Source organism: Nicotiana tabacum, chromosome 12 (assembly GCF_000715075.1).
Source record: "Nicotiana tabacum cultivar K326 chromosome 12, ASM71507v2, whole genome shotgun sequence".
Classification (NCBI taxonomy): domain Eukaryota; kingdom Viridiplantae; phylum Streptophyta; class Magnoliopsida; order Solanales; family Solanaceae; genus Nicotiana; species Nicotiana tabacum.
The window spans coordinates 42514662-42528817 of NC_134091.1; the positions used below are offsets into that span (position 1 = coordinate 42514662).

The 14156-nt window shown below is 34.0% G+C and overlaps 1 protein-coding gene across 1 annotated transcript; it reads right to left on the reverse strand.

Moving 5' to 3' along the window:
- Positions 1-5147: 5147 nt before the first annotated feature.
- Positions 5148-13584, reverse strand: LOC107768976 (protein PIGMENT DEFECTIVE 338, chloroplastic). Its single transcript, XM_016588153.2, has 8 exons — positions 12613-13584; positions 11481-11555; positions 11329-11400; positions 10652-10732; positions 10333-10430; positions 8167-8292; positions 5592-5640; positions 5148-5499 (listed from the first exon to the last, which is right to left on the reverse strand). Exons 1-8 carry the CDS (start codon positions 13501-13503, stop codon positions 5329-5331), a joined length of 1563 nt encoding a protein of 520 aa, XP_016443639.1. The 5' UTR covers positions 13504-13584; the 3' UTR covers positions 5148-5328.
- Positions 13585-14156: the final 572 nt, after the last annotated feature.

Genomic DNA, 14156 nt, shown 5'->3' on the forward strand with positions numbered 1-14156 from the left:
AAAAGATAAATAATGTACAAAGAAATATATATTTAAAAATTAAAAAAATAAAATAATGAAATAAAAAGTTTTAAAGAAAATAAATTAAAATAAAAACAAAAAGAAAAGAAATTTAAAAATAACTTTGTAATTATACAATGTAATTACCATTAATTCTCACCTCCCCTTGAGAATTGGAGAGTGTAATTACACATCTAATTACACTCAATTTCATGCTGATCAAGTAATTACTTGGTCAGACAAACATACCAAAAATTATGTAATTACACTCAATTACACCCAAATACATTTTCTAGGTGGCTTTCGGCTCTAAAACTTTTATAATACGTAGTATAGTTAGGTTGCAAGAGTGCCTAGGGAAGATGAGAAACTTTGATGGAGTATGATATGAGTGAGGCAACTAGCTTAGGAGATTGTGAAAGGTAAAAGAGAGGGAATTCCTATTAATTAAGCAATAAATTCAAAGTCTATTTTCTGAAAAATGTAGTACTATTATACTAACCTTTCTTACATAAACAATATGTCCTCCAACGTGAAATTAATATTCAAATATTAATATAATGACGATGATTTAAGCGGAGGGCGTGCACTTAGAGGAAATTTAATTACAGCATCGACTTTGTTTCCTTTTCTTAAATGGTAAAGTTGAAAACGGGATAGTAAGTTTAGTAATTTTTATTCTTTTTACTGCTATATGGTGAAATTATCTGTAGTAAAAGATGAGGGTGATTTTGTTATCGAGAAAGGCGTAGTGGGTGCGTTTTGGGAGTAGGGCTTAAAGAAAAATGTAGTCACATGAGAGAGAGAGAGAGAAGGGTTTTATTAGAATATATTAAGGCACAAGTAACGATTAGGGTTTTATTTTTTACTGTGTTGGCTGTGTATTTCACTGTTCAGCCACACTAGGGTTTTATTTTTCTTTACAGTTTTACTCATTAAGGTTGAACATACTGTTTAATTTATACGTAGCTTTTGAAGACTGGGGACATTTTGAAAACTGGGATAAAACTTAATGTTCGTAATTTCGTATAGGTTTAAGCTTTTAGGTTGTAGAGTTTAGTGTTTGTTTCAATTATTACAATTAGAAGCGGATGGATCAACTTTTAAGAATTATAACATTGAATCATTGTATTTTAAAAATTTTGAGTTCATATATTATTTGTTATAATTTTAATAAATTTTTATGCATAAATCTATATTCTTATTAAAAGTATTGAGTATATTCTTATTAAAAGTATTGAGTTCAAAGAAACACGATACGGTAATTTGCCCTTGTCATTACAGTGACACTGTGATATAGCAGCATATGACCTAATCTTAAAATTTACCGCACTAAGGAAGTTTCAAGGTTTACATTAATTTCTGATCTTACCATTTGAAGCAAGGTAGCTACGTCATTTTGAATGCTCTTGTGCTAAATTGTGTTGCTCGAACTCGAACGTATAGGACACATTTTAAATATGAGACCCATAATTTGGTCATTAAATGTATATTATAAGTAAATTATGCATAATAAACACTTCTTGATACTTGATAGAATCTTGAAAACGATATCCAAAATTTTCTTATCTTCAGAAACTATTGTGTAAAATTGACTTTTTATAGCTAAGGTACATAATAAATGTTTTCAAAAGAAAGTGATAGTCTTGCATGAATTACAATTAATTACTTATAGTTTTACGTCTCATGGTACTATATTAATGGGCGAAAATTAGTCGATCCACAACCTCCTTTCCTCTCCCAAATTCCAATTCCCAAACTTTAGCAAAATAGAGGAACATTTTACATGGTGAAAAATAGAAATGTTATTTAGTGAAAGAAAATATTTATCAAGCAAATATTGTTGAATTGACACAGAATTATTTAACAAACAAAGAAAGAATTTGTAAAAATTCATATAATTTGGAGGATCATTTGAGAAATTTGAAAGTTTATTGAGTTAATTTTCCGATTAAAATAATCTTTTGTGAAAGTTGAGTTAAGTTGGATGAATTTATTGTTACAAAGAAAAAGTAAATTGTATTTTCATAGTTTGAATGGCCATTTAAATAATAAACTCGAAAAATTGAACAATTAAGCTCAATAGGAAAGGGTTAAAGCTCAAGTGTGAATGAAGACATAAAAGTTCTTCACATAATATCTTATTATTTAAGAAAGTTTCTAGTCACATGATATCCATTAGGTGGCTCTAGCTAAGTCTAGTCGATTAAACTCAATCGAAAAGTCAAAATATAACTAAAGAATGTCAACAAATTATGAACGGTGTTGGAAAAATTCTTATAAATGAATTTGCAGAGATTATTGCATTTCTTAAGGTTGACGTATAGTATCCTGTATCTAAAATATAGTATCATCAAATTAAATGATGTTGTTTCTATACATTCATTATGGTATCCATAATTCGGATAGCAACGTAAACCTAAAGTCAATCTAACAAAATAAAACAAAAACAATCTAAAATTGCTAGATGCATGATATTTCTAATACAATAATAATTATGCCTCGATTTAAATCAAATTGCAGTGAATCCTCATTATTCATGTTGCTCCATTTAAGTTTGTCTCAACAATATTACCAAAAAAATTATCTTGCACCCCTAAGAAATATTGGACCTTAAATAAACATACTAGTGTGACTATTCCTTCATCTCAACTAATTGGTATCATTAATATAGTTTTTTCTTCCATTATGTCATATTTTTTTGTTGGATTTGCACGGATTCAAGAGACTATAGGTCTTTCCAGCTAGATAGCTTCTTTTCATGTGATTGTATGTTTATTCGCTCTCTTTTACTACTTTTATCATGGCTTCATACCTATATTTGGAGGTTGCTGTAAGGTATGACCATATTATCTCAAGCGATATTATATTATTTTATCTTCTCTATATATTACTTGCACCTTATGCCAAATGTGATTCTAAATAATATGGTCATTTTACTTTTCTTTATTTTAATTTTTGGTTACGTTGGGGGTGGGGGTCTTAAAGGGGTCCAGCAAGTTCCCTTAGAAGGCTACAAAACTCGGATAGTATGGGTTCAAGCAACACCAATTAACATACCCCCCACTGCTTGTTTCTTGATTTTGTCCTAAACATATTTTTGGTGTCTCACTCTTTTCTACACTTTTAATAACTTGACATACAAATACATATGGTGTATATACAATTCTCATTTAAACCTCAAGCCTCCCCACTACCCAGTACCCCTTGCAAAAACAACTTTTCTCCATACCTTAGGCAATCTATTGTTCTAGACTTCTAGTTAATTCAAAGATGCTCAACTTTTAGGCTTATTAACCGGAAATAGGTATCTTTCTATATTGTTAATTAGCAGGAAGTTCATTATAGTAGTTTTTAAGTAAATACATTTTTCATATGTCTTTAAAACTGGACTGGAAATGGATTAATTCTTTTTTAAAGAAGAGAGCAATTCTTTCTGGAAAAAGGAAAATAGTTTTTGTCTTTACTCTTGAAGTTATAGGGGGAATTTTAACTTCTATACGCTCACAATTTATATGAAATTTAAAATAACTACAGAAATCGTCCATAATAAGTGGATAACCCACTAAAGAGTAAGACAATATAACTTGCTATAGCAAATTAAATACATTGATAGCATTAACATTCTTTTGTGCTGTTATATCATGAGACGGAAACTCAGTAAAAGAAAAAGGAAGTCAATTGTCTGCAACAAATTGAGAGAAAAAGAAGCAGTAGTGGCAAACCCAATTTCTAGCAGCCAAAACAAAGACTAGTCTATCATTATTAGTAAGTCCATAATGGAATAACAATTATACTATATAGTGTTCCATTCTGCACTGACTTTAGGACACCCTTGTCCTATATTTAATTCTGGATTAAATTCATGGAGCCCCAAACCTAATTAGATTAGGGAAATAGGTACACTACTGAGTACTGACCCAATTCATTACACTTGGATTCTATCATAATTATAATTAATTTTCTAAACAAAGTTGGATAAAGTACAGAGACAAAATCATTTAAGCAGACATGAAAAGGACAAATAGCTATATAATTTTAGCCCTAACCTCAAGATTTGCAAAAAAATAGTTTATACTAGGATTATGAGGTCTATAAACTGTATTCTTTTTTTTTTCTTTCTTAATTACATTTTTTTAAAAGTTCTTCCTTAGGAATTTATCAATCAAATAGACAAGAAAAAGGGTTCACTTAAATGAAGGAGGCATCTTTTATGGGAATCTGCATTGAGCCAAGAAAATATTATGACTTTTTTGCAAGCTAGCTGTGAATTACATTTGTTTGGTCATGTTTGACATGAAGTAAAACTAAAGTGATAGTAGGGAGTGGCCATTAATTACAGATGCTATCTGTATCCTCCTTCAGGCTCCAGGCTTTATGGAGTTGAAAGCATTTGCTTGCAAAACAAAGAAAAGATTGTAATAAACAAAGCTAATAATGAGATACCTCAAGATCCCATACTACTACTACTACTACTATTACTACTATTATTATTATTATTATTATTATTATTATTATTATTATTATTATTATTATTATTATTATTATTATTATTATTATTATTATTATTATTATTCCAGAAATTCCTTTTTTGAATTGGTTAGTTTTGACATTCCCTATGCTTCTATTAAAGATCTGGAAGAGAAAACCACAAGTTACAAATTAGGCTTCAAATGCATATTGGGGGAAATGAATTGTATGAGCCAACTGGTTGAAGGCCCAAGGTAGAATCTATGGAAACTTTGGGGGTAAGTACACAAACAACCATTCTTAAGGCTCTAAAAGATTAACCAGTACTTATTTTATCCCGATAATTTGAACTAAAAATCTTAATTTCAGGACACAAAAATTAAACGGAAAAACTAAAATTCAGGACACATTGCCTAATTCCTAAATAATAGTCCTTTAGAGTGGCTACCTGGTGTCATTTCTATCTTTGGCCTTTCTGAAGCTACAATTTAAACTCTGGCCCGTTAATCCAGAGCGCTAAATTTTGCCTTTAAAAGTAATCGGACTGACAAATTCAACCCCCGAACTAAGGGGTAGCAGTGAAATAGTGACCTCAAAAAAGGCCATTTGTGCAAATGCCTCGGAATCTTGTACTCAATTAGTCCAATTGCGGAAACAAGATATTGCCAAAAGGGATGTGAAACTTCAAAGGGTGTTCTTAAAGGAAAGTTCAATAACAATGGAACTTATTACTCAGTTCAGTAAAGAATATAACTGGGGTTTGAAGTATGGTACATTTATCATGGATGCTATCTAAAGACCTAAAGACGTACCGAAGGATATACAGTTCATTACATATTTAATGTTGGGATATGCCATTTATACGGTATCCCTCTCAAACTTGAACCAATTCCAATTAGCATACAGACTTTCTTCATCTTCGAAAGGTAGTCTATCGGTTGGAAGGGGTTCTGGTTTTCTTGTTGCTGAAACAGTTCGTAGGTTCTGTCTGTACTTCTTCGCCATCTCTTTTGCTTCAGCGAATACTTTCTGCAGCAAAGAATAACACCATAAAAGGGAAAAAAGCAAGAATGACCGACTGAAACCAGCTATGAGATCTGAAATACTTAAGAGAGACACACCTCCTTGTCCTTTAAAAATAATCCTGGCTCGCTTTCAAGTTCAGCAATACTGCATTTGACAAAATGACAAAAATGAGAGGATATCAGATTGGCAACTATTTGCCTGTTCCAGGAGATCAACATGACAATTATTTGATCTCGTTTAAATTCAGAAACTTAATTGTGGAAACTGGAAAGCAAGGAGCAAATTGAGCATATGCAGGAATGTAGTGAATATCTTAATAAATCCATTGGTAGGAGCCTTTGCATCGCACCACTTAAAAAATATCTTTGCCTGATTTCTTGTTAGCAACATGCTGAATAGGACAGGGCTCCAACGAGGAGATGTACACGAGAACAAGGAATCGAAAAATCAAACTAAGAAGATAACATGTCGTAAAGCCCTTAAAAAGACTTATGAAAAAAAGGAACATGCCATAAAGCCGTGGGCTTCCAGCAAACAAAAGTAATACATTACATACCCAAGTGAGATGGATTATTTTCTAGATTGTCTTGTCCAAGCACCCCAAAACAAAACCAGATTAAAGCTTGATAAGAAATTATGTCAAGTACTAGTGCTATGTAACAAGACATCCTTTGTGACAGTTGAGCTGGGTCTGATATAGTAAATATATACAGCAGTAGATAACATGTTTAAGGGCTCACCAGGTCATGGCATAACACTGCTTGTACTAGAGACTAGGGAACAAACATTCATTTAACCAAAGCAACATAAGCAGAAGTTTTTGTTATGCTTTAAGCTACAGATTTATGTCTGCTCAAGTGGAGTAGCTAAATGGTTAACTCACACTTCGGGCTTAGCCCTTTCAAACACGCTGCAAGAGTGAAACCCCTAGTAGGAGTGCGGGCATCGGTACGGTGGCAAGTTTAGATCCCATTAAGGACTCTATTGCCTTACATTCCCAAAAAATGGTAGTTGTATGTGAAAGAACTGACATTGGTCCTTATTTAAAAAATAAAAAATAAAAAGTTACCCTTGGTACAATATTGATTATTGACCCTATCTCTTTTTTGATAAAGACAATATTGACCATATTTCTTGAATCACATATTGTAATATTTAGTCGAAAATTCTATATTTAGTAGTAGAATATTCCCTTACCACATTAAGAGTAGTAAATAACTATTTACCACATTATATGCGGCATAAATTCCTATATAAGGAGCTCTCATTCTGAAGTGTTATTTACTCCATACAAGACACAATTCCCATCCATTCTCTCTTGTTCTTCACTCATACCATCTTAACTAATGGAAAAACGAATATAAAATAAACATGAAAGTTAAAGCACACAAGATTTAAGTTTCATGTTCCATTCACTTGAAGCGGAAAAGTTGGCTCAAATTTCCAGCCATAACTAACATAATACCTAGAAAATCTTGCCTCATTTGGAAATATCCCGCACTAACATTATTAAAAAAAAAAGGGCAGCCCAGTGCACTAAGCTCCCGCTATGCGCGGGATCCGAGGAAAGGCCAGACCACAAGGATCTATTGTACGCAACCTTACCCTGCATTTCTACAAGAGGCTGTTTCCACGGCTCAAACCCGTGACCTCCTGGTCACAAGCAAATAATGACTATGTGATTTGGAGCTTTTTTAATGTACACATATTTGTCACATTCATTAATCTTAAAATCATTTGACCATATTATTATGGTCAAATTTTGCATGCCATTATTTGAGTGCTTGTTTTAGTCCATAAAATGACAATTTGGACCATCAAAATCGTGAAAAAATAATTCCAAATCATCTTTGCAGCAATTGAAGAAGTAGCAATGGGACAAAACCGGAGCTTGAGTGACATTCTTAATTTGTCTGACTTGAACTGGCTGCCCACATTGATTACCATACTCAAATCTAATAGACATGAGAACTATAACCCCAAGTTTTTACCCCACTTGCAAATTTCAGTCACACGTTTTAACACTATTTAGGTGAGTATTACCTGGCAAAGGAGTTGATAACACAATGAAAGCTGTTGAATGACCAACGTAATGAGCACTGCTTTTAGCTAAGAGTGATTATAATAGCTTCTAGTGCTGCTTCATTCCAAATGGAGCAAAATGGATACTGACTACCTCATATAGCGACCCTAACTACCTTGAGTTGAGGCACAGTTGTTGTATCGCATTGCTTGGTTTATTTTGGGAGGGGGAAAAGGGGTCTCTACAAGTGGGATGAATGAGATGCAATCCTAGGATCTCCAAAATTTATAACTAATATACTAACCTAACCTCTTAAGGTAAAAGGATATTAGCTTTTACGCCTTTCACCGAAATTGTTTGCCATAGTATATCATTTCGAAGTTAAATAGGACATGCATAAATTTGATAGATGAAAATATTTTTGAAGATTCAGAAATTATAGGCAACATATTACTAGTAATTTTTTAGATGGAGGCAACATATTACTAGTTGAAATATCAAAATATCAAAAAGTCGAAATATAAACGATCAAAGTACGCATGCATATAAAAGGTATCAAGGTAATTTTTAAGACACTATGGCATGTAGGTGCATTTATGTCTACCATTGAATAGGGCATAATCAAACAAATTATCTCTACAACATACCTGAGAGATATTTTGTCAGGAAACATTGACTTCACAACCATAACTTTCACCTTCTCATCAACAGCTAACAAGTTATTGATAGAAGTAATCTCGCCTCGGGTGACATTTGAGATGTGTAGCAAGCCACTGAGAATTCAAAAGCAAAAGCGTTATAAGAATTTGAAGGGAAAAAAATACTTTCTTTTTCTGGAATAACGAAAATATGACTTGCTTTAGCCAAAGAATGTTCAAAATTTTATCTCCTCTCTCATACTCCCTAAACATATCTCATGAATTAATACACCTGAATGATACCATAAAGAATTCATGCAACAATCACAAATGATATTGAATTGAATTGTACAGCTAGACTCCCTGTCACCTCCTCACCTCTCCTGCTGCTTAAACATATGCACATGCAACTAAACTTCCATCGTAAAGACACTAAGAAATAGATAAAAGAAATCCAATAAAAGTACATATCTGCAATAAAAGAAATGGTAATCCAAAAAAATTTCTTTCAGAGACGACAAAGCCTAGCAAACCTCGAAGATATTCTCCTACTAGGTTTTTCCAAGTTTATCATTAAGAACCAAGTCCACGCCTCCATCAATTGAAAGTGTGACGAGCATATAAGACTCAAATTACCAAATAAGATAGAAAGAATAGTCTCCCTTAATCGAAACAAAGAAAAGGGTCAAATTTGCCCCTATACTATCCGGAACTGAGCAACTTTGCCCTCGGTCAAACTTTTGGTCTAGTTTTTTTTTTCTTTTATGTAGGTTAAACTTTTGGTCTAGTATTACCCCGCCGTTAGGAAAAAGTTATCAGTTTTTCCATTTATCACAAAAAAGCTATAACTTGAGGGTAATTCTATACCACATTCAAAAATTGAGGGGTAAATTTGGACATTTTCCTCAAAAAATTTGGACGTGTGGACTCATGGAGTCCACCCATTTCACACTAGAGTTACCACTAATGGCAAGGTTAAATAAATACGAGACGATTTGCTAATTGCAAGGTATGATTGAACCAAACACGTGATGGAGAGCAAAATTGAGCAATTTCAGATAGTACAGGGGCAGTATTTGGGCCTTTTCCCTTGAAACAATTCAATATCTAGATGATACTGAACAACAATCAATTGCATCTACCTATTTGTGCATAAAAACGAGAAAAGAAATGTTGATTGCAATTTGCACCAATGCTCCAACTGCAAAATTCAGAGCTATCCTAGATCAGAATTATTAAGTTTCTTAATTTTACACAGTGTTTTGAATAGCGAGAGGCGACAAAAAGCGACGAGTGCCCGCTTCACTGAGGCGAGAAGCGAGAAGCGAGAAGCGAAGCGCTCGCCTTTTTGCAGTGAAGCACCAATTAATACAAAAAAATTAAAATATTAAATTTGCATATATAAATAACCAAAAATTCAATAATCATAACATATTAGCAAATATTTCATTGAATATTGTTTAAGAGAGAAATTAATTGTAATTAAAGAGAGAAAAGAACAGTTAATTGTAATTATAATTATAGAGAGAAGTTAATATGCAATTACTTGTATACAAAAACTAAAAAAAATAGAATAAAAGAGAAACAGAAGAAGAAAGACGAGTAGAAAAGAGAGAAAACATAGGTGAAAGAAAAGAAAGAAAGAACATTTATGCCGAAAATCAGTTGCTACTGCAAAGAAGAAGAACAAAGAAGATTTATTGCCGGAAGAAGAAAAAGATAAGAAAGAAGAAAGAAGAAAGAAGAAAGAGGAGAGGACTTGCTGCCGGAAAAAGAAGCCGGAAAAGAGAGGGCTTACTGCCGGAAAAAGAAAAAGAAAGAAGAAAAAAGAAAGAAAGAAGAGAAATCAGTACCTGAAACTCGAAGAAGAGTTGCGGTTGTGCTGACTGCTGAAAGAGGAAGAAGTGGTTTGAAGAGAAGAAACCCTAATGTTTTATTTAAGTCTCTTGTCATTTTTTTTTAGTTTAAAAAAGTGACGCTTCTGTCGCCTCCACGCCTCGCTGTCACTTTTCAGAAAACGCTACGCCTCAGATGAAAACAGCGTTAAGCCTCCGCTTCGCATCGCCTCACGCTATTAGCGCTGAGGCGGGCGCTATTTACAACACTGATTTTACATGCCACTAATAATCACAGCTAAATCCGACTTCTTTCTTTGGAAAGTGTAGTGTAAATTACCTTCGGTTTGTTTCACCAATCCTTATCTGCGCGCCAAAGGGAAAAAGCTTTTTCACTGTTCCTTCCACAAGGACCCCCTCTTGCAGATTTAACATTTGCTGTAGAATCCAAGATTCGAGAAATAAAATAAGAAAACAAAATAATCAAGAGAGGTTCTCCAAGAATAAATAATTGGAGGAGGAAAATCTTGATAGAATTTGAAAAACCAAACAGAACCAAGGTACCCGCATGGAAAAAAGGCGATAAATCTCATAAATAACAAAAACAATGAGATCATTATGCACAAGAAACAAAGGTATCAAAGGTGAAAAGAACTAACCCAAGCTTCCTTCTCACTAAGTATTAAGTCATTAGTCTCTTCGTTTATTCTGGTAATAAGCACATTAATTCGACGCCCCACCTGAAACAACAAGAAATAGATATAATAAGCAGACATGAATATAAAGGAATCCAAGTCAAATGGAGCAGAAGATGCAGAATGCGGAGATTTCACGAAATATTTACATATTGCAGAGTACATTCTGGCCACCAAAAATTCGCACTTTCCTTTTATTTTTATTTTTTTATAACAATTTTATAAAAAAGGGCAGCCCGGTGCGCAAGGTATCCCGCGTTCACGCAGGGTCCGGGGAAGGGCTGCACCCCAAGGGATGTCATATAACAATTTTATATTTTTGGGAAAGATGCCAAAGAAGCAGCACTGTGCCACTAACCATTTGGTATGCACACTGAACTTAGAAGAACGTGGCCAACTACAGATACAATTGCAGTGCTTCCTACATATCTACAATCTACTGTTACAACTTAATAAACGTGATGTTATTTGCTATTACGAAAGCTAGTGCCTCCGAGCACTCTAATTAAGTAGTTAAATTGAGAGGTGATATAATGCCGCATGCTTTAAATGCAGCAGAAGAAATGTATGATAAAATCCAAAGATACAGAGGTCAATTAAATGTATATACGATCGGTGAACACTAAAAGGTTCCAACTTACATTCTCCTTCAGCTCGGTATAACTATTAACTCTGTTCATTAAATCAGCCTTAGGAAGAAAAGCCCGTAAGCCCTGCAAAACCACATTCAAGCTGTTTAACACAGAGAAGTAGACCTGCACTGGACTGATGGAGGCAAGGTGTGGCCAGATACCTCTATTCTGGTAAGAAGACCGCCAGTGTTCCACTCCGTTATCACCACCTCAATAGGTTCATTTAGTTGTTTAATCTGTGGCATAAAAGTAGAAAAAATGCTAAGTTCTTGGGCTAAAAACTCTAGGATAAAACAAATCTAGAATAGAAACACTTCAAAAAAAGAAAAGAAAAACATAGCTCAGAACTAAGTAAGAGCATCAAATTTGATCCAGTATATCATGACACACAACTTCCTCACTCATTCTTAGCAATAGTAGGTCTTTTTATGTTTTCCCTCAGAGCTCACTCATCCTTCAATTTCCATATTCTCTCCTCGCCCCTCCTAATGTCTGGTCTTCCACCATCCCTTTGTTTGTACCAAATATAACTGGAACCATTTCTCCTAGAGCTATATTATCTATCAGCATAACTTGAACATGCAAACAGGTAAATGATAGAGCTATTCAAGATGTTCAAATGACATACCCAAAAAATTCTCCCAATTCACAATCTAAAATGGAAAAGCATCACAGATTGGTGAATAGGAACAATATGCTGATTCTCAGGTCCCAAATTTAGAAGAATATATGACAATGACATCTATGTGCTTAAGAGGAATAATATTATCAATAGCATATGTTTAGAGCCAAATTTAAGTGTTTTCCAGCAGCAATTAGCACATTATAGAGTCTTACGCTCTATTTACTATAGGAATGCAATTGAGCTGAATAGAGTGCAATAGATTCATTTAATTGACCTCAGCCAATTTGAAATTGAGACAAAGTTGACTGATTGGTTACTCAGGCTCAAAAATTTGGAAAATAATACATGACTTTTTATAATTCATGAATGAATAATAGGACCAGTGCCTCCTTGAGACAGCAGTATAACTAAAAAGACAACCAATCAATACAGTTGAAAGTATAATCGTGCTCAGAATGGAGATGGTGATCCAATTTTGAGCTTTAAGTTGAAGTACAGATTCTGACAGGTTTCTAACAGCTCCATTGATAAGGTAAATCATCAAGCTAACCCAAAATAGTTTGGAATTGAGGTTTAGACGACTGATTGAACTAGTTAAAACATCAGGTTCCCTACAGACGAAAATTCAAACTTTGCATATTATAAAATAAAGAAAGTGAGAAAAGAACCTGCCTCACTCGATGCCAAGCAATGCGTCTAAAGAGCCTTCTCGTCGACAGTAACGGCCGACCACTGAGAGTTCTTCCGAGAACCTCAGCAAAAAGAACAGTCCCAGGCTCCACAACAGGCTTCCCTGACATTGATTCCCCACACTCTATTGCCTCATCATAACTCACAATTCCCATTTTCCCTCTTACCAAGAATTCCTCAGCATCCTTCTCCAAATCACACAACAAATAACCCATCTCTTTGTCATACAAAGGCAAAACATCCTTAGTTAACATTGTACCCAAAAGGTCAGCACCAACATTCACATCAAGTTTATTCTCATTGCCTGAAACCACAACACCTACCACCAAATCACCCGGTTTCGGTTCGTAATACTCTACACTAATCTTCTTACTTTCTGCTTCAACTGAATGAACTTCTTCCTCCTCCTGTTCTGTATCTTCTGTATCACTACTTTCTTGTTCCAATGACTCCTCCCTAGGCTTAAATAACTTGTAAAAAGGCTCCAAGACTTCATCTTTACTAACTTTTTTAGGCTCCTCTTCTATTTCTGCACCAACCCCATTATTTATCTGCTTTAAGTATGGCTTATTAAGCAATTCTAACTCTTCAGACTCCTCAATTTCAGGCACTTTAGCCAACTGGGTAGTGCTAAATTCTTCCAAGATTTCATTTTTAGAGCAAAACGAGACATGGGTATGTAAACTTATTTGAGAATTCCAATGGGAAGACAAATTCTTGGAAAATTTTGGGGTTTTAACAAGTGGGTATTTTGGGGGAGTGGAAAAAATTGAGAATTTGGTGGCAGTATTGTAAATAACAGAAGTGTTGAGGGGCAGAATTGGATTGAGTATAGAGAAAGACTTACATGGAAGAAGAAAAATTGGCATGGCTGCTCATCAGCTCTGAAGCTCAAGTACTAAGATTACTTGAATTGCCGCTTGTTCCGTTATCTGTTTACAGTTTGCCTTTGATATTTTTAGTTTTTTACCCGAGAGACATGTTGAATGGACCTAGGAAGTATTGGGCCCAAGGGCCATACGATTGGCGAAGTGCAAAAATAGCCTATTTCAAGACTACTGTTTAAACCTAGTCAGTATTTAAAGTTTAGTTACTTTATAATAAGTAATTCATATTTGAACAATAAACTTGCATCTTTTTATAAAAAATGTTCCCTATCATAGCATTTCATATTAATGTATTTAAACTTGAGAGTAGTCAATTCGTAAAATTAATATAGCCCAAATTTTCTTTTACTTTTTTGGTTTAACTGTCACATATCCGAAGTACACTAACCCAATTAATTTAGAATTAGAGTCATATAAGTAAATGCTTCTTACCAGTCATAGTATATGATTAGAGGCTTGTAAGAGTTTACCAAATAATGAAATAAATTTAAGGAGTGATCATAATAGATTCTCTTTTATTTTTCGAACGGCTGGCTTGTGCTTATCTTCTCCTTAATTAAGATTAGTATTAGTACCCGCGCGATGCGCGGACATGAACCATGTCAAATTATGATTTGGGTTATTTGAATTATGTG

Coding starts and splice junctions, on each gene's coding strand:
- LOC107768976 (XM_016588153.2), bottom strand. CDS start 13,503: ATGCCAATTTTTCTTCTTCCATGTAAGTCTTTCTCTATACTCAATCCA. Junction 11,556..12,612: donor CTTGGCATCGAGTGAGGCAG/GTTCTTTTCTCA, acceptor TTTATGCCACAG/ATTAAACAACTAAATGAACC. Junction 5,500..5,591: donor TATTTTTAAAGGACAAGGAG/GTGTGTCTCTCT, acceptor TCTTTGCTGCAG/AAAGTATTCGCTGAAGCAAA.